Genomic DNA, 27,536 nt, shown 5'->3' with positions numbered 1-27,536 from the left:
AGATACACGGACAGTGTCCTTTACATAAAAATTGGTATATAAAATAATCACATGGGTTCTTTAGAAATCACATACACCTGTAGTAAAAGGCCACAGCGGGGGTTCCTGGGGAAATTCAGGAGAAGGGGGGCCTGATCTGAAAATGATTGCTTTTATTAAAAAAGAGAGTGAGAGATCCAAAGTAATTAAGACATTGTTCACATCTGCAGAAACTTGGTAGGGGAGCGCATAAAAATATCCATTATATTGTTTTCTGAATGTTTCATAATGAAAGTTTCTTTCTTTTTTTTTTTTTTTTAATTTGAAAAAGAACAAGACAGAGCTTCAACCCTAAGCACCAGGAATCACGGGCTCGCCCCTCGCTCACGGCCCTGCCCTGGTCCAGACTCCTCTCTGCAACCGGCCCCCTCCCAGAGTCCATGCAGATCTGAGAAGTATTTTGTCCATCCAGGCTTTACTTTGGCTCAACAAAGAGAAGATGAAGGGAGCGGCAGGCAGTGGGGACAGGGAGGTCAGCAGAAAGGAGGCCGGAGAGGGTGAGCGGGTGGAGGCGAGGGCGTTACTGGGACTACCTGGAAAGGTCACTGTGGAGAAAGGACACAGGCCTCCCCACCCCCTTCCCAGGCAGCCTGGCCGCTTCCTTTGTTACTGGAATCCCACAACAGGGCTCAGGCTTGGGGATTTCGACAATGGCACAGGGCGTTCGTCCCATTTCTCAAAGCACAGCTCAGCAGCACAAAGCTTGTAAGAGCTCTTAGATTTTTTGAATATTCGTTTGATGGGTGGTCATGGGTCCTTTGACTAAATTACGCAAGTTGTACCCTCCTGGGCAACCTGCAGCCCTTCCAGCCCCCCACCACTCCATGTCCGCATCGCTCCTCCCGAGCAGTCTTCGCCATCTGGGATCTGGGACTTCTCTAGATCCCTTGATTCATCCCTCACCTGCCAGCCACCATAGGAGAGGGGAAGTACTTCTGTCTGGAGGCTCGGAGTCTAGTTCGGGCCCCCTCCTTTCCCTGGACCACAGCGATGGGTCCTCCCGCCCTCCCTGTCTTCCCTGCATCCTTCATGGTACACCTCAAATGTCAGCTCTCACAGGAGTGACTTTCTCCTCTGAGCTGTGCCAGCACCAGGAACTGTCACCATCTGTCACCTGCAGCGGATGTCCTTGCACCCAGGGCTACCTCCAGGAGCTGACCTTGACCTGCCTGAGGCCAGGGCGCTTGCCTGGCCCCTCTCGACACCCTGTCACCCACTGCAGGGTGTGGAGCAGGCTCCGTAAGCCAGAAATACAATTTCAATTAGATTACCAACTTCTTAAAACATGATTCAATGCTAATTAAACAAGCGGGACTTTATTCACCATCAACCCAGAATTGTTGACTAAAGGTACAGAGAAAATTAGAAGCTCCTCGGAACTCCAATTACTGCAGAAATGGGCTATATTTGGGAGCCGATTAATTTCATGATGTTGAAAATAATGCCTCTAAGATCCTGTTGTTCACATCCATTTTTCTCCATTAAAATGCTTTAGCCGTGCTGCGCATGTCATTATCATGTGCTCATAAGCGCTGCTGTGGAAGGGGGACTTCAGGGTGACTACACACACCCCGAGGCTTACTCCTTGCCTTCTAAAATTGCAGTTAATTTTAACCAACTTTCAAGTCAAGCCATACTCATGACAAAAGCAAGCCCCGGATTCTAGAAAATGCTTTTTGTCCTGACTTCTAAAAGAAACGAGGTGGTGGGCCTCCCTGGTGGCGCAGCGGTTGAGCGCTGGGTTGCGAAGCTGCCCGCAGCCTCTGCAGCGCCAGTTCGATCCCTGGCCGCTCGCCGGCCACCGGAGGAGGGTCCAACATGGCGTGCAGACCTCTCCTGCCGCCCACTGCTCCCCTCGGCAGTGTACTTCGGTCCTTCTGCCTGCTCTGCTCCCCGCTCTGGCTCTAGTGGATTCTCTCACCCTCCGGTGCTTCTGACTGTACCCAGTGCTTGTATAAATAAATAAATAAATCTTTAAAAAAAAAAAAAAAAGAAACGAGGTGGAAGCTGCTTTCTTCCTCCATCCTCTTCTGGGGCTCTGTCTACACAGAGAGCCTGGTGGTCCTCACCTTCAGCCCTTGCTTCAACTGCCACCGATGAGCTGTTGGCCATGAAATCAGTAATGACAACGGCAATAATGATGGAGATAGCCAACATTTATTGAGCACTGACAGTGTGCCAGGCGCCTTGCTCGTTTCTAATGTGGATTTCTTACAGGCCTCTCCATCTGTAGAGTTGGTGCTGCTATTTTACACACAGCAGAAACTGAGGCACACTTTGTTCAGCAACTGGCCCTGGGCACGTAGCTCACTGGTGCCAGAGCTGGAATTTGTACCCAGGCCTGTGGTCCCGCCACAGTCCATGTCACAATGTCAAGTCTCATCCTTTTGACAGCCTCTAGACTTCCTGCACCCGCAAGTCCCTCTTCCACAATGAGAGCACATGGGCTAAGCACGTTGAATCACCATCAGCAAGTGACCGAACTAGTGAGTGAAGCCAGATACCCAAAGGATCTTCATTTCTGCATAATAGTAATAGCCATCAGTGAGAAGACCCACAACGGCTCTGGATGTCTTGCTCAGGACCATCAGGGGCCAAGTATATAATGAATATACATCTTTTTCTCCTTTCCCAGGGACAGGGATGGAACCACCCTGCTTTCCTTCTTAGGTGTACATCCCATGCCAGACACTAAGTTAAAGCTTTGATGAATGAATGAATGAAAGAAAGAGGACCTATGTGGATTGAGTCCATGGGCACTGATAGGCATACCTATCTCACCTACTTGTTGATGTCCAAATTATTTTACCAGGAGGCAAAAATTTTTTCCTTATAGTGGAAGATAATTTAAACCTTAAAAGTCTGATCAATTGCTCCATTTCGCAGATCTTCATGTAGTTCAAGAATTGTCCAGAAAAGTTGAGGTTAAAGCTACACACGCCAGAAGCCAGCGTTTGTGTCTGTTCCTTGCAGTGTCTCTTTCCCCGGCAGAGAGCACTACAGAGAAAGGGTCGGGTCTCAGCCCCCTCACTATCCTGCCACCATGTTCAGTGGTGCCACGGCTCTTGTTGCTTGTTCTTTCTTTGAGTATTTGCAAAACATCCACCCCTCTTTTACAATGAGAATTCCAGGAGATCAGACCTGAGTTAGCTTCACGGCACCATCCTGTCCCCTAGAGAGTATCCCATGCACGGGAGCTGCCCAGCCAAGTGTGCTGAATGAATGAATGAATGAATGAGTCCATCTGCATGTCTGTCTCTTCTTTCATTTGTAATCAGTGAATAAAAATCTATCCTCATATTCTAAGAAGGTAAACAGGAAACTTGGTGAGGGAAATAAAAAACCATATTCATGTGACAGTTCCAAACCCAAGTCTCTGTTTTCCTGGAAGGAGAAACAAATTTGGACCAAATTAACAAAATGATAAATGCAGCCCAGGCAGGCTGGCCATGCTGTAAATGATCACTGAAGAGCTAAACTCTTGTCCTTGGGGGTCATTTTAGAATTTGGAACTTCTCTGTCATAATAGAGAAATACTGAATTTGTTCCTTTAAGTGAACTCAAGTGGAATGACAATCGTCCAGGGGGTATTATTGGTATTTAATCCACACCTTCACTGTATTTTTTAAAGCTATATTTTAAAATTATTTTCATTCTTTTCCCATTCTACTTAACTAAAATCCAAATGCCCGTGACATAAAACCTGGTCAATTATACACAGGCCAGTGGATCGCAATGAGCACATTCTGGTGAGGAGGTTGCAGCCAAGAACAAGGACGTAGGCCCAGCCGAGGGCTGAGCTGGGCCATGACTGGCCGTGTGACTTTGGGTGATGACTCAGACCTCTCAGGCCAGATTGTTTTCTTTTGGAAAACCAGTATTTGCAGAGATGCAGTGAGAATCCAACCAGACAATAATATTTGCAAAGCACCCAGCCCTGCCCCATAAACAGTAATGGCAACATGGTTCAGCAGCAGCAGCGACAACAACCCCAGAAAGATGTGGCATCGACAAAGAACCCGATATGTCTGTTTTCAGGGTGAAAAAAAATTACCATTAGGATTTCTTCAGTGAATAAACTAGTAATTTTAGCAGCACAATCTGGCAGCCTGTGGCTTAACAAGCAACTAATTAGAAACTGGAACTCCTTAAGTGCTGAGTGACACCTGCTTTCAAAAAAGCACAGACAGGAGGGTAGGGGTGGAGGTCAGGTGCGAAGGTGGTCCCTGGCCTTTCTCTCCTGGAAAATACAGCTGAAAACACACCCCAAATGATCCCCATCAATACAATCTTTTCTGAAAAGTACTTGGTTTATAATATGAACAAAGAGGGCTTCTAGGGATCCATCATTCAATGCCACCTTGCATCAGACCGTTCCTGCCAGTTTGGGCTGTGAAAATAATGAAAGCAATAATTAAAGGTAAATTATGCAAACGAGAAGGGCAGAAACACATGACTGAGAGGGGATTTAGGGGCTGCTCTGAAGGATGGGATCCGATCTGTTCAATGGGGAAACCACCACTGATTCTCGTTCCCAGCCATTGACCATGCTGCTGCCATCCCTCCGCTGAAGTGTCCCTGGAGGCCTCTCCTCTGCCCACAGGGCAAATCTATTGCACCTTGGCCTGGTACTCAAGGCCCTTTATATTTTTATTTATTTATTTAATTTTTTTTTTTAGAGGCATGTTTTTTTATTTTATTTATTTATTTGTTTGTTTGTTTTGTTTATACATGCACTGGGTACAGTCAGAAGCGCGGGAGGGTGAGAGAATTCACCAGAGCCAGAGCGGGGAGCAGAGCAGGCAGAAGGACTGAAGTACACTGCTGAGGGGAGCAGCGGGCGGCAGGAGAGGTCTGCGCGCCATGTGGGACCCTCCTCTGGCGGCCGGGGAGCAGCCGGGAATCGAACCGGCGCTGCAGAGGCTGCGCACAGCTTCGCAACCCAGCGCTCAACCGCTGCGCCACCGGGGAGGTCAAGGCCCTTTATAATGGGACCACTGCCAACCCTTCTCCTCATCCTCTGCTTCCTACACCCCTAACCTCCATCCATCCCAAATTATGCTTTCTCCAACTCACCTTCGACTTAATGTTTCCATTTAGGGCAATACTGACAGAAAAATTAGATGAAAAGTCAATGTCTAAGTTCTTTAAAGAAAGTCCCTGGTTAGCCCCCTTGAACAAATCCTACCATAGGAATCGATCTTCCTGTGGAATTTTGGAAAGTATGAAAACAGTCTACTTCCTGGCAACCCCCAGAAATTCTGGTTTACTTGATCCGAGATGGGGTGAGGCTGAGGGGGGATGTTCCCTGGCCAAGCCTGAGAGCCACTGGTCTCCATCTCTGCTGGAGTACCCCCCATCCCCACTCCTGGCCAGTGCACCCCGTGTCCCTGCTTGGCCCTACAGAACTTGAGTTGGGGATCCCTGACCTAGGTCAACATCTCAAGTCCTCACCATCAATCTTGGTGGTTTCAATTTATATAAGGAAACTCAAATTAAGCGTTCTGTCCTGGGTAGCCCAGTTCTCAAGTGGGAAAAAACAAGGACTTTAAAATAGAACCAGGTCAGCCCAGGCTTCAGGGCCGTGTCCTCCCTGTGGCCATGTGGCCTCCTGCAGGGGAAGCTCGTGGGGCCCACAAACATTCAGGAGTCTCTCCAGATGGTTGTCAAAAAGCACTGAGCTGGAGATCAGCGGCAAACACAGCAGATCGGGCTTGTGTGTTTGTTGATGTGGATTTTTCAGAGCCAGTTTGCCAGCACATGTAACTCCAAGGCACCAGGAAAAGGGGAAAAATTGCCAAACGCTGTTCCTCTGATTTAATGAAGCAGGTGTAGGAATGCATTTTAGAGAGATTTCACTCCAACTAGTTAAAATGGACAGAGTTTCTGAGTTTGCAGCAATAACCTCCAGTAGGTGGAAAATCCTCATTGTAGTTTGTGTTGAGATGCCACATGGGGACCACTGCATTTTGCTCGCTGCTCTTTGCTGGGTGCACTTCATTTGGTGTCACTTAGCGGCAGCGAAAAAGGAAAATAAAAGCCTGGAATGAAGTATCTTGGGGTGCTCCCTGTCCCTGACACCAGGAGAATAATAGAAAATGTTCTCTGAACAAGCCGCCTGGCAGCCCGGTCTCTGCCTCGGCTGCCTGGTCACGCAGAGTCCAAGCTGGGAAGGCTGGATCAGAGCTCTAGAGAACAGCGGAGAGACCGCAGGGTTCCTCGCCCCCACATCTCCTCCTATCTCCTCTCTAACAAAGAACAACCCAGTGTTTTCCTCACGACTAGAAAGCCTGGTGATGCGGAGCTTTTAGAAGCTTGAAGGAGACTACATTGAAAAGGAAAAAAAGGAACCTGTTTGCCGAGTGCCTGCTTTTACCACCAGGCACCGCGACCGAGCATTTTTCACACAGGGTGCCCGAACCGCCGCTTACTGAGCAACAATTACATGCCCAGCCCCACCCAAAGCCCTGAGGTTCCATAGCTTGCTGAGTCCTCTCAGTCCCCTATGAAGGAGCTCCCATTTTACAGATGAGCAAACTGAGGCACGGATAGCGGCTGTTACATTAGCTCAACTGGTCATGGCTGTGTGGCAGCACTAGAAAATGGAGGAACAATAATTGTGGGGCAGTTATTTGTACTGAGAGATGGAAATACTTCTAGAAGAAAGGGGATTGTCAGTGGCCTAAACTCTGAGCTTCATTTATTGAACATTTGCCAAAACAAACAAAAAAAATCCTAAGGTGGTTTCTATGTGTGTTTCTACAGTGAGACTGGATAGGTGCTTACATACAGGGTCACTGTTTGTGGAATAGTATCATCCCTTGTCTGAGGAGCCTAAAGATCACATAGTGGGGCCTCCCTGGTGGCGCAGCGGTTGAGCGCTGGGTTGCGAAGCTGCCGGCAGCCTCTGCGGCGCCAGTTCGATCCCCGGCTGCTCCCCGGCCACCGGAGGAGGGTCCCACATGGCGCGCAGACCTCTCCTGCCGCCCGCCGCTCCCCTCAGCAGTGTACTTCGGTCCTTCTGCCTGCTCTGCTCCCCACTCTGGCTCTGGTGAATCCTCTCACCCTCCCGTGCTTCTGACTGTAACCAGTGCTTGTATAAACAAACAAACAAACAAATAAATAAATGAATAAAATACATGCCTCTTTAAAAATAAATATTTTTTTTTTAAAAAAAAAGATCACATAGTGAAGGTGATTTTAGGTCACTCACCAGCGAGTCCTCTGCAGGTGCTGGACCAGACAAGCATTTAACATCGACCCTCACAATACCTGTCCCAGTTTTGCAGATACAGAAGGTGAGGTTCGGGGAGCAGCTTGTCCAAGGTCATAGAGCTGGCAAGGGGCAGCAGCCCTGCTCCTCACAGTGATGCTCCGGTTCAGGGGCTCCTAAATCCACTCCTCAACCCTAACTGTCACGCGCTGAGGCTGCAGCAACCCTGAATGGGGAACATTCCCGACTGGGGAGGCTGCAGGACTACTCAGGAGCACGGGGACCACTGATCCTCCCTGCCTGCACCAGTGAGGGCAGGCCCAGTGCAGCCTGGGAGCAGGCTCAGGGCCCGATGCTCTTGGGGACAGGGGGACCCGGATAGGAATTTGTCTGCCCTGTCTCCCGGCTAAGTGTTTCTCACAGGAGCATGCTTGCCTGACCCACTCAAAAATGTGGAAATTTAAAGGTGAGAATGACTCAGAGCCAGCTGGGGTCCCGCCCAATGCTGGCCTCACCATTATAATCCTGACAGAGAGAACACAGGCTCTGCAAGGAGCCGCACTGGGTCCAAATCCTGACTCTGCCCAAGTTGGAGCAGGAGCCTTGTCAGGCCGCATCTGGTTACGTACAAAATCAACAGGGGAGAGGCTGCCGGGCCACACGTGATACACGTGATGGTGACAGTGATGGCTGAGAAGGGCCAAGTGCAGGCAGGCGGTCTCCCTCGCCCTGCTTTTTCGCAGCCACCTTCAAGGTCTCCCTCTGGCCAGTGGTGCTGCCCCTTGAAGCCTGACAGTGGGGACTGGCGGCTTGTGAACACCCCAGGCCTGTGCCAAATCCCCACTAATGACTTTTCAGCATAAATTAAATGGAGTGGAGACTTCCTAACGGCTGCTCCAGGACCACATAACAGCTTCCAGGAGAACCAGCAGAAATAGCCAGCATCAGAGAACGGCCGTTCTGACCCGTGGAAGTTTCTCGTTCATTTAATTTCTACTTTCCGTCTGACTGGTGGGTGGTTGTCTATTGTAAACTTTCTGTCTGACTGGTGGGTGGTTGTCTATTGTAAATGCTAATAGACAAGAGAGGCAGAACAAGCCACCGAGTCCTCCCAGCCTGCTTCAACAAGCCCACACCAGGAGATCTGTGGTGTGGCCTCGCAAGCGGGGTTCAGCTTTCCATGAATACCACCAGCAACAATCTTTACGTTTCTCTAAGTGTGATTGATGTCAAATTGTGTCATTTGCAAAGGCCGTTTCTATATGTCTCATTTGACTTTATTATTTATTGAGCACTCCAAAGCGTTATCTCACTTAACATTCACAAAGACCAATGCTCACCCCTCCCTTGCAGGTGAGGTTTAGTGAGGGGAAGGGTTCAGCTAGGGTCAGCCTGCAAGGGGAGCATGTCGGGCTCCAGAGCTCGTCCTGTCAACCCCTTCACTCTGCTTCCTGGAAGGCCAGGTTGGTTGTTTGGGATGGGCTGGCACTATTCCCCCACCTTTGATATTTCTTTCCAGGTGACAGGAGAGCCATTAAGATAAGCTTTTTGGTATCTCTCCATCCTACCCTTGCTCTCCCTGAAGAAACAAGATGCCCTCTTTGATTGGTGAGTGGGGAGAAGATGGGAAAAAGCAGCTCAGTCTTTCCCCTGCTTCCTGCTAGAGGCTGCCATCTGCAGCTCACCCGGAGTGGGTACTGGCTGGTCCCCACCCCCCCCCCACCTCTGTGTGTATGTGTGGTAGGGAGAGGGGCTGCTGTCCACTCAAGTTTCACTCTGGATTCCACATTAGGAAGCTCATTTGCCTACAGACATAAGACACATTCTTCCAGGGCCTCCCTGGTAGCGCAGGCGATCGAGCGCAGCGCTGTGAAGCTGTCCCCAGCCTCTGCAGTGCTGGTTCGATCCCCACCAGCCTCGGAACAACCCACATGTCGAGGCAGACCTCTGCTGTCTCGCCTGCTGCTCCCTTCAGCAGCATATTTCAGTCAATCTGCCTGTTCTGCTGCCCGCTCTGTCTCTGCCGAATCCTCTCACCCTCCCGCACATCTGGCCTGTACCCTGGTTTTTGAATAAATAAAATAAATCTTAAAAAAAAAAAAAAAAGACACACTCTTCTAGAATGAAGGGGACACTTTGGCCCAATCCTCTACTCCTTTGTCTTGATCTCAGAACCGAAGTGGTGCAGAGGGCTGGTGAGGCCCCTTCAAAGATTCTGATGGCTGTGATTCTTGTTTTACAGATAAAGCACTTCCCAAAAGAAAAGATAGCTTAAGTGTCAGCACATCTGTGATAAATAGCCTCCAAAACATTATTATGCTATATGAGTATAGTTCCTTTAATTCAGATTAGGAGGCAGTTTGAGGAGAAAAATGGGAGAATGTGAACACATCGCCAAAAATAACTCAAATGTAAAACAAACTAAAAGAGAAAACACAATTTTCAGTGACTACATCATAAATCAAGAAGATGCCAGGTCCTACCAATGCTGAGATCTTAATCTGAAGTAAGACATAGAGCAATTGGAATGCCAATGATAGCCCAGAATTGAAAATTAAGCCACAGCATATCTCAACTACTTAGAAGGAGCCAAGAACCAGTTTATAACTGCCTCCCGCCCCCCCCCCACCAAAAAAAAAAAAAAAAACCAACAACAAACCTTATGTGGGATCTAATCGGTTTAAAAAACTAAACCTGCTTTTTGGAGCTGTCTCTCATTTGGAACTCATCCTGAGATTGGCCTGCAGCCAGAGTTCCACCAAAATGCCTACCTAAACAACAGACCTGCGACATTACTGTTACCAGTAATCGAGCCAAGGAAGGGTCCTCAATAACCATCCAAGCCTCTTGCTGAAGCGGTGAAGTGGCCTGGTGATGAGGCTGGGCCAAGGAGCTGCCTAAAGCATCTCAGCCCACTTCACAGATTCTACGTATTCATACTGTGTTCTCACCAGTCAGGTCCACAGGTTTCCAAGACCAAGGGAAAGATTTCCCCCCCAACCCACAAATAACTGGTGGAGTAAGTACAAAGACTTAAAGCCCGGGAGACCATGGGTCATGGGCACAATACCTAAGCACAGAGACGACCCCCTTGCTACTCCCCTAATTACCAGCGCTGGTTCACGGGTTGCAGTCGTGAGCAATAAATGCAGGTGAGAATAAATGCAAAGCCCAATAATGTTACTCTCGTGAGCACCCAGATTATCACGGCACCAAAAAACAGCTTTCTATATCAGAACTACTTTTAGAAAGACAATCCTGTTTCTCTTCCTCCGACTAATTAACGTTGGTAACCAGGACTAAAGTGTTTCGTCTGAATGTGATGGAGAAGCAAATCGTGCTGGTTGGAGGCAAGGAGCTGGGTGGTGAAAGACTGTCAAAAACACATTCTGTGTAGGCACATTCTCCCCAGATGATAAACACAACTTCCAATTAAGCTGCCCTCACATATGTGGCACCTAATACCTGGTGGTTTAAAAGCAACTGGAAAAATTTGCAGAGTCTGAGGGTTTTTTAAGGAATAAAATCACTCCTTTTTTTTCCAATCTCTTTTTTTTAAGGGAATTAATCACATGCACTTAAAGAACTGCAGCATATTCACACCACAGCAGACTCCAGTGATGAACAAACCGCAGTCCAGAAGGGTGTGGGCTGTGGCCCAAGGTCAAGCACAGCACAAGATAGCTGCAGGATGGCCCCCCAGCCGGGGAACCTGACTCCCAAGCTCAGGTCATCGCCACCATGAGAGCCACCTTTTCCTGCAAAGGTGATCCCCTTAGTGTGGTCCAACAAAGAGGAGAAGTTTCTGAAAATTTATGGAAACCATTTTCAATTTGAGGCACAAATTGAACAAATGTTTTGCATCAGGGATCATCTTAATTAAACTCTTCAGATGAGCACTGCTGATTTACTTCCATCTTGCTAAACTTCATTAAGCTGTCCATTTACTTACATAAATTCCTGTTGAATCAAATATCTTAAAAAAAAAAAAACATGTATCATTTGCATGGTGAAAAACTGCATATTAAATATGTCCCTCTGTAAAACTTATAATGATGACAGTGATCATAATAATGGTCATTTATTGAACTCCTGTGTGCTCAGCACTGTAATAGGCACTCCTATAATTACAACAATAAAGATAATCATAAAATAACTACCATTTACTCAATACTTATCACATCCAGGCTTTAGGCTACATCATTATGTGCGTGAATTCATTTAACAGTCAAGTAGTGATTGCTACTATTCACATTTTACAGATGAAGAAACTGAGACTTTGAGAAGTTAAGCAACTACCTCACATTTCAGGGTGGACAAGAGCAGAAGTCAAGATTCAAGCCCAGGCCCCCAGGACTCTAGAATCTTTGCCTTTCTACCACACAACGCTACGCCCCAATTTATAAAACATGACTTCAAGTTCCGTTTCCAGCAAGGACATTTATAGATTCAAGGACGGACTCAATGGTGCTGAGATGACCTGTTTCCTATACAAATCTTGGTCTTCTCCACGGTTTGGAACAAAATAACTCTGCGGCTACCAAATTCCCTGAAGGGAAACAGAGCTCAGAGGGTCAGGCATCAGATAATGCTGAAATATGAAGCGGTTCTGAACGACAACGAAGTCTGGGAGTGAAACACAATTTGCCTATTGTTCCATTTTCAAATATTCATGAGGCACGGAAGCATTCCCACTTTCAATAATTAAATGGCTGAAATCTGCAACCTGATGTACTCACTGATCACGCACGACGCATTCCTAGAAGGACCTAAGTTCACGTTTGCAGCCCCACAAGCTGCCGTGTTACGGAGCAAAACCAAGCCAATGAGACAGAAATGGTGCTGTTGCCTAGAGGAAAAATTTTCCCCGCCACTTGTTCTGTTGGAGAGAAAGGCTGAGTCAAAATTAGGAATGCATCTAGGACTGTGCCTGTGAGCCAGCCAGAAGAGAAGGCAGAGGGGGAAGAAACCTGCAACCTTTTCCCTCATTAGGAGGATTGTTTTCAGAGGGTTTGATTGTGCCTCAAAGGTTAGATTTTACAATCATTTAATATTTCACTTGTCTTGAGAAACCCACACAGAAAGGCAAGGCGAGGATGCCGATTAATCAAAATGTGAGTTCAGGAAGTGGCCCTGTTTGTTCTTTTCAGTTCTGTGGGCATGTGAGTAGTTATTTTAACCTGAGCGCCGCACTCTCCATGCTACTGGCAAACTCTCCCCCAGGGCGTCTTCCATCTCTCAGGCATAAGGATGAGTCTGTGCCCACGGAGAGCACAGGGCCACAGCCCAGGAGAGGCTGGGGGACTGCTGCCCAGAGCCGGTGGGAGTTTGGGACAGACACAAGGATCAGGGCTGGCCAGCAAGTGGCTCCCCAAACATTGTCACTGGACCTTGTTGGACATGGAAATTAATCTGAAATGATGGGGGTGGGACTCTGCCCTCTGGGGCTCACAAACTCCCAGGTGGTTTTGATGCTGCTAAAGATCGGGAACCACCACCAACCTGGGCATTGTCTCCCCTCTGCCCCTCCTCGGTTGCAGGCTCTGAAGTCCTGCAGTCAAACTCTCTGGCTCCATCCAGCCCACTGGCCTGTGCTGACCTCAGGCAGGAGTAGCACAGACTCCAAAGCATCCGTAGGAGGGGACCTGTGGACGTCTTGCTGACTCAAGCCCAGAATCTGATGCCCACTGTGCCATCCATGCTGCTATTCTGAAAGGACTGAAGATCTATCCCAAAATCCAGCCTAGGTGCTAACCCCCCTCCAACTCCAGGGCCAAGAAACAACACATCCAGGACCTCAACTTGCCACCTGTGCCCCTCCAGGTCACAGCTCTTCTCCCCAGCTCTGCCCAGAGCAACCATCTTAAACACTCAAATCATTTTTCCTTGCCTTTTTTTCATATTTTTTGCCACTTGGAGTTACATCTTTATAAGCAAAGTCTGGTTTTGCCTGTTTTGCATTTATTTCATTGGAACCACACTATACTTTTTTGTGACTCGCTTCTTTTGCTCAGCATCAATCTCAATGTGTGAGCTGTAGTTTGTGCATTTCCCTCGACAGAGAGTATTCCAGCGCAGGACTCACCGCCAATAATGTATTTTCTGTTGGTGGATGGTTAGATGGTTTCCACCTTGGAGCGGTTGTGGTCTACACACCTGGAGTTCCGGGGTGTAGGTCCTGCCTTACAGCTCCCAGGGGTACTGTTTTCAGTGCCTCCATCCTGCTGACCTTGGTGCTGGTGCTCCCACTGCCTCCGGCCCCTCAGAGAGGTTCAGTCACCCCTGGCCCAGCCTTCAGTGGAAGCCCCCACGCTCATTCATGCATGCATGCATTCTTGCTCGGGCATTCCTGCACACATGGATGTGTGAACAGCTTCTCCAGGCTGGCCTCCAGCACTGCAGGGGAATGACGGTCGGCAGCAAGAAGGCAGATGAAGACAATCACCCGACAGGAAGTGCACAGGCCGAACAGCCAGCTCCTGCTCAACATGGGTCGCTGTTCATTCCCACTCTCAGCGGCAGCACCCAGCAGGGACAAGCTTGGGGGTGGATCCCACCACGCCAAACCGTTCACATTCCACCCTCTTCCCATCCCTCATGTGAGCCTCTGTGAGAGGAGTTGCCAGGGGCCCTCATGCAGCCTAAAGTGGGGGGAGGAGGGTGGCCTAAGAAAAGGAAAGAAAGCAGCTGGAGAACATTGCCCGTCATGTGGTATGATAACCCAGGGCTTTCCGTGATTGCTAAAACTGGCTTTAATTTTGATCTTTCATTTCTTTTAATCTAGCAGATAATTAGAGGGAAATCAAATCCATCCTTGCAGCCAAAGATTAACCTGTCACTGCTGTAGCTCCCTTCCCACTTACTCTATCACCTCAACCTTCGTGCTTTAGCTTTTCTTCAGAAAAAAATAAAGAAGCCCCATCTTACATATATTGCTTGATTCATTTAAATGCATTCAGATGGGACGCATCCCACGACAGTATTCTCTTGGGAATAAGCAACGTGCTCCCACCCCCCATCAAGAATTTCTCATTGCTTTACAGATTTGAAACACCTGCTACAAGCTCCCTCCCTCACGGATGAAGAAACTGAAGTCTAGAGAAGGGAGGCCGCTTTGAAGGACAGGAGTTACCCCAAGGCACCTGACACCAGGGCCCCCCTCCTACCCACTCTTCTCTCCCACCTGCACCTTAGAAACACAAGTGGCTCTCCAGTTCTGATTCCTGAGGACGCTCTCTACCCAGGCCGACCTTCCAAATGGCACGCAGATGCCAGAAAGAGACTTAGCATTCACCAACAGGAGGCTCCTCTGGTCTAGCCATTGATGAAAAGGATATTTAGAGAGTCGTTAACAGGAAGGCAAAATTGCTGAGACATGAAATGGAGGAGAATAAAAGCAGCACATGAAAATGACAAGATAGAATGGCCTCAACTATGAAACAACAGAGTCAGAAGAAAGTGATGTTATTTTTAGAAACTAAAAAGTTAATAAAGGTTAACTTTGGGTGGTTGAATTCAAGGAGATATTTATTTCATGCTATATGCGCTTCAGTGTTTTCCAATTTTTCTACACTATGCACAAATTACTTTTATAATGAGAAAAAAAGGTTAACAAAAAGTGGATAGCAGGGAAGACGTGTCTGTATGCCCACCCCAGAACACCCTACTGGAAGGAAGGTTGGCTCTCTTGGCCTGGCCTGGTACCTGCCAGCCCCACCTAACCCCTTGACCTGGTTGCCTGCCTCCATCCTTATTCCTGCCAGGCTCCATCCATTTCCTCACCCAGCAAGCCCAAGCAAACGGAAGCCCCCTCTTTCAAGAATCCTATCTTGACCACCTTAGCCCAACTATCAGGTTGAGTCATAGGAAACTGCTGTTCCTGTAGGACCAAGAAACTTCTAAAATAGGCAGCTTCATGTGCTTCATTTCAGCCTAATCCTTGGCTCACCCAGCTTTCTTCTAATCCTGGGCAGCCTCTCCATCAGGGGCACAACTGCCTGCACACAGGAAATTCCTGCCTAGTAACATCCTTTCTCTCTGTCTCTCTCTGTCTCTCTCTCTCACTCTCCCTCACTCCAGTGACTTAAAATAACACATACTTATTATTTCATAATTTCTTGGAATCAGGAGTTCAGGCAGTTTAGCTGCCTGAAGCAGAAGAGGCAACTGCTTCAGATCTCACCAAGCTGAAATTGTTGGCTGGGCCTTGTTATTATCTGGAAGCTCGACCGAGGAAGGTTCCTTCTACATTTACTTAGATTGTTGGAAGAAACTAAGAAAATTTTAGTTTTACCACACTGTCCAGAGTTTCTTGCCATGTGGGCACCTACACAGGCAACCTCACTGTGGCTCCTTGGCATTTCAAAGCCAGCAGGGGAGTAAGGAAAACTCTCTCATCTCCTGTGTAGATCCTGCTGTAAATTGGTGTTCTCTGCCTAGTGGCTTCCATTTCATTCATTCTGGTTTTGAACATTACTGAAGATTAAGTGTACACCTGGTTGCCCCAAAGGAGATAATTCTATCACTCCTAAGCACCTACTCATGGTTTCTGCATTTGGAAAGAGAGAGGTGAGTCTGTGGCCCAAAGTCTACAGTAAGGTAGGAATCCACCCTGGAAATGATAATACCATGGGTGGGTGTGGAGGGTTAAATCTCTTTATTCTGCTAACTACACTCACACCCATTGTCTCCCAAGGTGAGAGCTGACAGAGCTGTCTGTTGCTTGTACCTGTGGTCTTGGGCATGTCACTCCACCCCTGAAGCCTCAGCGGGCTCACCAGTGACTAGGAGTGGCCCAGCATCCACTGCACGTGGTTGTTGCAAGGACCACTGGGGATGAACATAAACACCACCTCGCACTCACAGGGAACACTCAAAAAAGCAGTTCCTGGTGAAAGACGCAGGGCAGAAGCCATGTTCCTGTGAGCGTGTGTGTTACTGATGAGGAAACAGGATTAGGGAAGTACAGTGACTCATGTGAGGCCAAGCAGAACTGGCCCCAAGATCTCGGTCTCTTGAGCTCAGACAGCACTACCTCCTTGCCCCACGCTGAGATCCTGGTGTGGAAGCAAGTAGACCTCATTGGAGCATCTCCCGAGGAAATGTCCAAACACACTTGCTACCACCACTACCTGGAATGGCTCTGGAAGGGCCCATGCTGAACTCCACCTGCCCTGTAATGGAGATGGACAGGCAGGAGGTTCGAGTACTTTCCTGTCTGCTCCTCAAGTCTGAGAGAGGGAGAGGAGCTCTCTGCGAGTGGAGGGGCTGACTCATGTCTAACAGGCTCTGAAATGACACCTTCGCAGCAGCTCAGGAAATCCCACCTTCCCCACAAGTCTCCAAAATGGTTCTCGCTCAAGCAAACTTCACGCAGAAGAGGTTTTACAGGTTACTTCTAACTTAATGTGGTTATGAGTTTGCAAATGGCAGAGTTGTCTGGGTTTTTCTTTGCCTGTAACAGAATGCAGCGCTCACTAGTCACTTCCTACCTGTGCCTACCTGAAAAGACACACAATTTGCTAGCTTGCTGACCACCCTCCAACCCATGGGACCTTCTAGCGAGGGAGGCCACACGGTGCCTTGATGTCACTAGGCCTGGGCCTGGACAAATTGCCTCAGCACTCTGTAGCTCCCAGTGACAATATGACTGTTGGCTTCATAACTTCTTTAAAAATATGAGATTTCTGGATTTTTCACCCCAGGAAAAACACACCTAGACACAGACCATTGGTGTGGTATCTGGTCTCACAACAAGTCTTCTTGGGCTTTCCTCAGCTGGGCCTTCAAGGCCTCTGGCCTCTGGCATCTCCCTCTTCCTCGCCCCAACCCCTCTGCTTCCGGCACCTGTCTCTCAGTTGACTGAACTCCTCCAATTTCCCTCCACCGAGCCCTGGCCTTTGTTCCCTCCAGTGGGGACATCCTGCCATCCATTTTCATGTTTCAAATCCTACTCACTCTTTGAACCTCAATTCAAGTGCCACCTCCTCCTTGTCAGATTCTTTTTTAACTCTTCTCATCAAGATAACTCTTCTCCTCACAAAGATCGTCCTTACATTTTCCTCCCTTGCAACTTGTCTTTGTATGTCGGGCACCTTGCACTTCCCAGATTATAGATGTGGGATCTTGCCCCCCCTGCTGGCTTGTGAGCTAATTCACTTCTATGATCTCCTCCAGGACACACAGTAGGTGCTCAAGAAATGATTTAACTAATCGATACCCATTTCTCTCATCTATGTATGGTGCCAATGAAACGCAAGGATATATGTAAATAATTCACCTCTCCGTGACCCTGACTCCTTATTTATGTGAAATCTTGAAAGGTGCTTGGGGTCAGTGTGTGCTGATCGGTAGGGTTTTGCAACAAAGACATCCTTAGGAATCAGCAAAACCCCAGAATTTCAACAAAATGTCGGCTGTGCACCTATGGACTGGCCATTCTGCAGGGTGGTCAGATGATACCCCAGAAAGTGTCTATTTCCAGAACACTCTCTGATGAGAAAGAAGATGTCCTTTATCTATGAAGTGATTAGTCTAGAGAGTTTGGGAAGCCTGCTTCATATTGAGGAGTTTTAGCCAGTTTAACTGGCAGGGTCTGGGTTTGGAGGAGATTCCAATGAAGGTCACGTCATGCTAGTTAATGCTGATATTCTTCTCCAGGCCAGGACAGAGTTCCATTTCTCAGTCACAGCACAAGACCCCGCTGGGAACTTAGTCACTGGGATGGTCCTTAGTCTCTGTTCTCATAGATGGTCCACCTTGACCCCGGGTTCTATGTAGAATCACCCTAATTTGGGGATTCATCTAATCTATTGCTTCTAACCATAGCACCGTATCCAAGGAATATGCTTGGAGTCAAGATTAAGAAGTAGATGGGGCCTCCCTGGTGGCACAAGGGGTTAAGCACCACACTACAAAGCAATCCACAACCTATGCAGCACAAGTTCAATTCCCGGCTGGCCAGGGAGCAGCCCACATGGCGCAGCAGACCTCTCCTGTCTCGCCCGCTGCTCCCCTCAGCAGTGTATTTCAGTCAGTCTGCTGTTCTGTACCCTGCTCTCTCTCTGGTTCATTCTCTCACCCCCCGCATCTCTGGCCTATGACCCAGCTCTTGTATGCATAAATAAATAAATCTTAAATAAAAAATTAAGTAGAACCTGAGTTTCCAATAAAGACTTGAGAAGACAAATCTCTGAATTAGGGTAAAAGCTGCCCTGGCGGGCTGCATCCTCCCTTCATAACAAACCTGGTTCCCATGGTGATAGGAAGTAAATGAAATTGGGAGAGGACAGTGAAATGTTACCATGGGAAAGTGGCTTCTGTGCCTTACATGGTAAGTTCCAAACATATACTTTGAATAAAAGAGGCAAGTTGTCTATACCCCAGCTCCCAGGGCGTCTAGACCCCAGCTTCCGGGCATTGCACTAACAAGAAAACCCCTCTGATTCCTCCCAGCCTGGCTCTGGCTTCATTTATATTACTCTGGGGTCATGAAGGGTCATGATTCCTGAGAAAGGATTCTGGTTACCAGCAACATCCACACTCAGGAAAAGGACAAATGTACTAGTAAAACAGCTCCCCCAAGGGTAGAGTGACATTCCAGAAAGGACTCAATTGAGGGACTAACATCTAGTCTTTAAAATAATCAGGGAAATACCTGGAAAGAGAGTGGGAACCATGTGCTATTGTTTTGTGTTTTCATGATCTAGTATAGTTTTATTATTGAGTAGTAAACTCAGCATTTTAATGGGGAAAGCAAGGAAAAATATCAGTAAATGACATTTAGCTACTAACATGTACACTTTTATATTGTCTGTAAGAAAAGGGTGAGATCAAGGGCTTTTATATCAGAATTGAAGTCAGGTTCTTGAAGTTCTAACTGTTCCTGGTTATCGATTAAAAAAAGTCAATGCTTTTCAGATTAAAAAATAAGGAGCTGTTACTTATGACTTGATAAGTTGTAAAATGCCTTTCTCATCCTTCCCACTGGCCTGTGCCTGTGGCTATTAAGCTGCAGACCTGCAGCTCGCGTGGGTCATGCAGAAGGCCAGCTGTGGGGAAAGAAAAGCAACCCGAGCAAGAGAGTAAGCAAACGGGCTGTGCTGGTGCTTGATGTGAGGGGTCCTTTGCACCCGCATGTTTTGGTGACAGAGGTTAAAGTAGCTTAGGCCACACAAGGGCCTTGGAACTTGTTTCCACCAAAGAGCTCAGAATGCCAGTGTGTATGGCCACCTATGCCAGCGTGCCATGCTGGCAACGGCAGGTGCCCGAAGTCCCCACCTGCGCCAGCCAGTCTCCAAGACCTCTTCTCTACAGATGGGATGGATAAGCATTAAAGAGTAGATTTCCTGGGTATGAGTTTTACTGCAGCTAATCCGAGCAAACTGCAATTAATCCACCGCTTTTCCTTAGGGGCGGCTTGAGGAGAGCAGGGGCCACCAAGCCCGGGGGACTTTACTGCAGCTGCCGTGTCTGCGCTGCTCTGAGGACTTGGCGGCCTGAGCCACCACCACTTCCATGCTTTAGTGGGTGGAGGCCGCCCCTGGCAGGCTCAGCCGGAACAAAGTGCAGGTGAACATTCCTGGCTGAGTGCTGCCAACCATGAGATCTGTGCCATATGCCTCACAAGGCGAGGAAGGCTCTGGGGAGAACTGGGCTGAGCAGGCACCATATCCAGCCTGACTCAGGATAGGGCCAGTACCCCCTCAGAGTGGTGGTCCTGCGGGGCAGCACGCTGTCTCGGCTGCAGGGCATCATCACCAGGCCTCCAGCCCTGGCTAATTAAAGTCAGCATGGGTAGAGGGGCCAGCACTGGCATCTCTGAGAGCTCTCCAGATGGTTCTAATGTGCAGCCTAGGAGAGGAGAGCAGCGGCACTGGAGGCTGAGTCTAACCATGTTTGATTTCCAACCCAGGCAGTAAGGAGGGAACCGGTGTTAGAGGAGCCTGCAAACATCACCTGCTGAGGGAAGTCAATGTCCCCTCAATCTTGAACCAGAACTGATAATTGTGTCACTTGCCTGGGAGTGTCTGGGTCCATCTGACTTGCTGGAGGGGCTGGGAGAGGTGATGTGAAATGCCTGTTTTTGATTTTTCAGCTGAAAGCAGCCACTATGATATTTACTTAACCTTTACTTTTAAAGAGTTAGGAATTTGGTCAAAACAAAACAAACAAAATACCCAAGTGAAATGTTACTCATTTCAGGGGTGACTCCCTGGAGGAGGGATGGGGACAGACCCCCACCAGCATCCCCACGTAACGTCCAGGGAGACGGGCGGCACAGGGAGGATCTGTGACTGACGCACACATTAGAGGACTGCCGGAGCTTCAGTAAAACAGCCCTGCAGATTCTGAGAGAGACAACTGTGGAGGCACAAACATCCAGAAGAAAATCAAAGGAAGATGACCAGGGGCCCTCTGCCTGGGGTTTACCTTACTCACTCCTACACCTGGATCTGAAGTTTACAGACAGCTGTGCACAAGGGGAGAGTCCATCTCTGGGCTTTGAGAAGAGACTTTCCAGACTCAGGTAATAATCAGCTGCAAACCATCAGCTGAAGCCCCACATCTGATCCATAGGTAAGTCTCCATCTCCTGCTATTGAGCCACTGATTGGGTGCCAAGCTTCATGTGACAATATGACTTATTAGATAGTTCCATGATTATAAATCTCACCATTCCAAGAACTTAACTTACCTGCTTCGGGCACAGAAAGCAGAGTCAATAGAAACAAATGATAGAAGAAATACTTACTGGTTCTCCCTTTTCTTCTTAAGTGGGTCCATGAGGCGCAGAGTGTCTCTGATCACGGCGACTTTCACTTCCTCATCGACAAGGCTGGGGACATTTTCAAAGACGCCTGGAGAAAGCTGAAGGGGCAAGGATTCCACATCACGGTGGAGACAGTGATTCTGTCAAGGGACCAGCAGCATCCAGCTCTTCCACTTGCTTTGATTTTGCTCATGTTACTCAATAGAAGAGAATTTTTCAAAGGCTCCCCGTACACTACCTTAAAGTGTCAATGTCCCTTAACCAATCAACAAAATACACGAAGAGGAACAATAGCACTGTTTTTCTGATTATACACATGATCATTGTAGAAAATTTGGAAATATAGATTGGGATTGAGAACATGAAACCTAGATAACCCTCCCCCCATGAACCAAACTCAATGTCAACATTTGGTGTGTTTCCTTCCTTTAATGCAGTTGAGGGGTGGGGGAGAAAAATATAACCATGGTTATAAATGTACTATTTATCTTAGTGATTCAAGCATGTCGACATGGCTAAATCATATTCATAGAATTTCAATTAGTTCATCTCCTGAGGCTAACTAATTAGTTCATGTCAAAGACGGATGGAAACTCTCAGCTGCTCCCGTGTTTGCAGACCTTAAAAATGGGAAGAATGGCATGCTGGGAAATTAGCACAGGTCGGACAGGTCTTATATTAATAGATTGTTCAGAGTTCGACAAAACCTGAAATGATTTAGATTTGAGCAAAACTTTGCTGGGCAAATTGGGGATGTTGAGTCGTGTTAGCCAAGCAAACAACTTGAGAGGTGCGCGCATTCAGCTGTGGGGCAACATATTCAGTGAGACTCCAACATACTTACTTCTTGCTCATGCTCGATTCTCATGCTGGGATTCGCGTTTACTTCAAGTAGTATGGGCTTCAGATTTTTCATTAGAAGAATGTCAAAGCCTAAAATCTGGGCAGGATAAACATAATTCAGAATTATTCCCTCTAGCTACAATTTCTTTCTGAGAAAGTAAATTATCACTTGGCCCCCAACTTGAGGCTTGGCCATAGTCCCTCTTCCTCTGGGTATACTGTCAGCCAATTGGACAGCAGAAAATTGTATAGGGGTCTTGGGAATGAAATGAGTTTCCCCTAGTGCATTCCAGCACTATCAGTGCTATCTGAAGGGCTTTCAGTGGATGACCTCGTTCTTCTGTAACAGGTTTTTAAAAATTATTATTATGGTAAGGATCAGAAGCAGCCCATCAATTTCTTCCTCTCCTTCTGCTCTCCTCTATTAAGTTGCTTCTTAGCTAGATCTCTGAAAATACAAGGCTGCTTTTCTTTTTCTTTTTCTTTTTTAAAGATTTATTTATTTATTTATATTTTATTTATACAAGCACTGGGTACAGTCAGAAGCGCGGGAAGGTGAGAGAATTCACCAGAGCCAGAGCGGGGAGCAGAGCAGGCAGAAGGACCGAGGTACACTGCTGAGGGGAGCAGCGGGCGGCAGGAGAGGTCTGCGCGCCATGTGGGACCCTCCTCGGGTGGCCGGGGAGCAGCCGGGGATTGAACCAGCACCGCAGAAGCTGCGGGCAGCCTTGCAACCCAGCGCTCAACCGCTGCACCACCAGGGAGGCCCAAGGCTGCTTTTCTTAACCTCAGGTGTCCATCAGTACCACTTTCAGGACCCCTTCCAAAACCTCTGTTCATCCCCAACCCACGCTAAGTCAGTGGAAGACAAAAAGGCAAATGTATTTTCAATAACGCACGTGCCCCCCACACCACCCCAGGATATTCTGACCTACCTACTTAGCTAAGGAGATTGGAATATTTATCAGGCACAATCCATTATTCAGCATCTCATTGAATCCTCACGACAACGTATTTGAAGTAGGGAGTATGCTTTCCATTTCACAGGAGCAGAAATTTAGATTCAGGGAGGACAATGAATGCCCCCAACGCTGTGTAGCTAGCAAGTGCCAGCGCTGTATTTCACACCCAGGCATGGCTGGCTATGCATTCGGTGGAAGCCAGCGCATGACGCATGCCCATGACCCATTCTGTACCCGAGGCTCCATGCTTGCCCTTGACTCCAGCTGCTAACTCAGGGGAGCCTTTGTCTTCCCCTGGCCTCTCTCAATACAAGTCCCCGAGGTGAGGTTGAAGCCCCCACCCTGCCTCCCGGGGCTTCTCATTCCCTCTGCCAGTAGCAACCTTTCTCCTTGAAAACTCCTCCTCATCCTTGAGGAACAAGTCCTCCCTAGGTCCTCCCTAGGTTCAGACTTGGACTAGGAGGATGTCAGGTTCTCGGGAGGACTCTCATACTCTTTAGAGGAGGTGGTGAGGTAGAAAGCGTCTAACATAATTTACACAACCCTAAAATAATAATAAAAAAAATAATGTGGAACACAAAGGAGAGAAAATAAACAGAGAGGGTTGGACCCCCGCCTGTGTGGACTCCAGGAGAAAAGGAAGATCCATTTCCTTGTCTACGCAGAAAGCACATTAGTTAAATAGTAGTTATTAAATTGAAGCTTCATCCTTACTAATTAAGTCAGAGCCAGAGCGGCCATTTTTTGAAATAATTCAAGACGAACTTATCCTTCAATGAAGGGCAATAAGGATCAGAAGTTGGGAAAATTCATCCTCTCTATTTTTCTCGCCCTGGCCATGAAAAGCAGGGAATGGAAATTCAGTGGAAAATGTTGCATGCGTTATAGATCTGCTTAATAACATGTGACAAGTGCACATGAGTGATGAGGTTTTTAAGAGACTCTGGTGACATCATCTGTCTAACTTCGGACCTGGTCTGAGACATGTGATGCTGATGAGAACGGCTGCACAGAGGCAGCTGCAGCGCCGCGTTAATCATCCTTAGTCATCGATGCTTACTTTTCATTCCATCTTATGTGTTCGGACTTACTCTTCCTCAGCCCAGTGGACTCTTCCCACTTCAGCACACTGTGGTTTGGCGAGGATAAAGCGAAAGGGAAATTGGAGAAGGGGAAAGGGGGGGCAAGACGTCGTCAGCCATGTTGGCCCACACCCACCAGTGGTTTATCTTCTAGAACTTAAATTTGGTGCATGTACTTGAATAAGTTGGGTCTTTAGGGTGGTGATTTGGGGCCTCCCTGGTGCTCTAACGGTTAAGTCTCAGCATTGTCACTGCTAAGGCCTGAGTTGGATCCCCAGCCAGGGAGCTGACCCACATATGGCGCAGCAGACCTCTCCTGTCTCACCCGCTGCTCACCTCAGCAGTGTATTTCAGTAAAATCTGCCTGTTCTGCTCCCCACTCTATCTCTGGTGAATCCTCTCACCCCTGCACCTCTGGCCTATACCCCAGTTCTTCTATGCAAAAAGAAAAAAAACAGTGATGTTTTGAAGTCAGGAAGGCTTGGTCTCTGATCCTGGCTCTGTCTCTCACACTAGCTAGATGACTCTAGACACAGGGCCCATAGCCTCTCTCAACCTCGCTTACCTCATCTGAAAAAATGGGACAACAGCAGTTACTAGCAGGACAATGAAAAAGCAAAGTGTCCCGGTAACTATGCTTACCATACAGAAGGCTATAGGCTACTCCCTGCCTAATCTCCCACTCATCCCATCAACAAGAAATGGAATTAGTGGCTTTGGGATCCAGGAGAGTTAATTTGAAACCTTTGCCTTTTCCTTATGTAACAACAGGCAAGTCACTTAACAACTCTAAGCTCCAGCTTCCTCATCTGTAAAATGCGAGTAAAACTAGTACTTACCAATAAAAAAAAAAAAAACAAAGTATTGAACTTAACATTTTCATTATTGCTTTACAAATTTGATTTATTATCCATGGTTCCTCACGTATCTTTGAATCTTATATAACAACAAATCCAAATATGAGAAGTTAAAAAAGTATATATGCAGACTAAATAAATAAATATATAGAGTTTATCTTCTTATGACAAAAAAAACAACCACCAGTACTTACCTTGGTCCATTCATTCATAAAATAATTAGTGAGTGTTCCCTATGTGACAGAAACTATTCTAGTTGCTGGAAATAGAGTAGTAAACTTGACAAAGCCCCTACCCACATGGAGCTTACAATCTAGTAGAGGAGATGGGATCAAATAAGTATGAAGGAAATTAGCTTACACAATGCCCCATGTGCGTAAAGATTTTTTTTTAAGATTTATTTATTCATTTATACAAGCACTGGGTACAGTCAGAAGCGTGGGAGGGTGAGAGAATTCACCAGAGCCAGAGCGGGGAACAGAACAGGCAGACTGACGAAACACACTGCTGAGGGGAGCAGCGGGCATGGCAGGAGAGGTCTGTTGCACCATGTGGGACCCTCCCCGACAGCCGGTGGCAGGGGATCGAACCGGCGCCGCAGAGGCTGCGGGCAGCTTCGCAGCCCAGCGTTCAACCACTGTGCCACCAGGGGAGGCCCATGTGTGTAAGGATTTAATGAAGATCAACTTTATTATCTTCTGTCACAGGTTTGAGGCAATATGGATTGCTTTCTTTGCAAAAGTTTAAGGAAATATGTAGCACAAATGAATCTCAACACACAGAATCACAAGACTGGGAGGAGCTTAGACTTGATCTTATTTCAAAATCCCAGAGCATCAGAGCTGACAGAAAATAAGGCATTTATTTGGTTTGGTGTTTTTCAAAATGGGGTTCTTTTCTGGGGTAGACTGGGGAGACTAGATGGGATCAACTTTTAGTTATTTTATATCTAGGCTTCCCAGGGAAAAATGCTTTACTTAAAAAAAAAAAAAAAAACCCAGAAAACAAAATGCAAACAATAACTACTAATCTAATCTAACACCCACTTGTGCAGACCATGAAACTACAACTTGAAGAGGGAAAATCTTTGCCCCGCTGGTGGCACAGCAGTATTTGTTAATGGAGAGCACCTTTCAATCTTGCAATATCTGCCCCTCACCCCAGAAATGCAATTGGCAATTATGTGTTACACACTTACTTGAGGGGCACCCTAGGGTTTCAGAAATGTGTCCTTCCTCCTGACCTGCAGAAGCTTCAAGGGAAGTTGAGGGTCTTTCCCCCAGGCACAACTTGAGATGATTGTAGTTCTGGCCAACATATAAGCCTAGCTTCCTGATCCACAAAAATTATGAGATAATTATGTTTGCTAGTCTAGGGTGCTAAGTTTTGGGGTAATTTTTCACACAGCAATAGATAATTGATGCACCGCCTTTCTATAAAGTCGACTTTGCCCCCTGTATTCCTCACCCACCAAGTAACACAAATCAAAACTTTTTCCTTCATCCTTTATATGGAACTGCACACTGACTGCCCTACATACCAGCTCCTGAAGCTCTCTCCAGATCTGGCCCCTACTCACTGCTCCTAGAATAGGTCAGGACTGCACCATCTTTCACCTGAACTATTGAAGAGCTTCCCCACAGCTTTCCCTGCTCTCAAGTCACCTCTCTAATTCATCTGGAAGAAGGGGCTACCAGACTAATTTTTCTAAAATGCAAATAGAATATTAACACTTCTCTACCTATAATCCTTGCTTATAGAATAAAGCCCATGTCCCGTAGCAGGTCCTCTACATTCCTCTGTGGCCTGGCATCTGTCTCACACTAGCTTTATTTCCTCCTACCCACTATGGCATATCTTGGGCTCCAATTGTGCTGAACTGTTCTAGTTCTAGGATGCTTTCCTGCCTCTGCCTTTTTACTTTTCTGTCTGAAGATGACTTTATCAAATATTTATGGCACACCTACAAAATACTAGGTATTGTTAGATGCACTGAGGATAAAACATTGAACAAGACAAGGGATGCTTAAACCTCCTGCCCTCTTGGAGATTGCAGTTTAGTGGAGAAAAAAAGACCACAAATAAGTCAATAACTAAAGGAGAGTGAAGGAGATAACTAAAGGAGGAGAGGTTTTGACAATTTAGATAAGATGGTCAGAGGCCTTTCCAAATAGGTGATATTTATCATCCCATTATCTTCTGGCTTATACAATATTGTTTCTAGCTTGTGTTTTTGGAAATTTTTGGTCATTTCTTCCAATATTTTTCTGTATCTTCCTGGTCTCTTAGGCTGCTCAGGAAACTCCAATTATACATATATTAGACCACTTGATATGGTACCATAGGTCATTGAAAGTCTGTTCATTTATTCTTCCTGTCTTTCTTTTCCTCTCTGTTTTTCTTTTTGGACAGATTCTATTGCTATATCTTCAAGTTCATTGATTATTTCTTCTGCAGTATCTAATCTGCTGTTAATCCTATTTAATCCTGAAATTTTCATTTCAGATATGCATTTTCTTCTCTATAAGTTCCAGTTAGTCTCTTTAATAGCTTCCATTTCTCTTCAGTACGCTCATATTTTCCTTTAGATTTTTTTGAACATCCCTTTCCTACAACTTTTGCAATTTCTAATTTTTCTGGGTCTGTTTCTATTGATTTCCCCCCTGGGTATGGGTCAACTTTTCCTGTCCTGTGGAACATCTGCTTTAGTTTATTTGCTTTTAAGCAGATGCTGGAATTGTAAATGTTATAATGTGAATGTCTTGAATTT

The 27,536-nt window shown here is 46.9% G+C and overlaps 1 protein-coding gene across 1 annotated transcript in view; it reads right to left on the bottom strand.

Annotated features, from left to right (window-relative positions):
• TTLL11 (tubulin tyrosine ligase like 11) overlaps positions 1 to 27,536 on the bottom strand; it is a gene marked incomplete at both ends in the record, with an annotated part of 196,336 nt that overhangs the window by 88,730 nt on the left and 80,070 nt on the right. The window contains 2 exon segments of the mRNA XM_084236353.1: positions 21,005 to 21,120; positions 21,867 to 21,962. Coding sequence (XP_084092479.1) covers positions 21,005 to 21,120; positions 21,867 to 21,962 — 212 coding nt within the window.

The sequence above is a fragment of the Talpa europaea genome (genome assembly GCF_964194135.1).
Source record: "Talpa europaea genome assembly, chromosome: 7".
Classification (NCBI taxonomy): Eukaryota; Metazoa; Chordata; class Mammalia; order Eulipotyphla; family Talpidae; genus Talpa; species Talpa europaea.
This window is presented reverse-complemented; position numbering and strand designations above follow the sequence as displayed.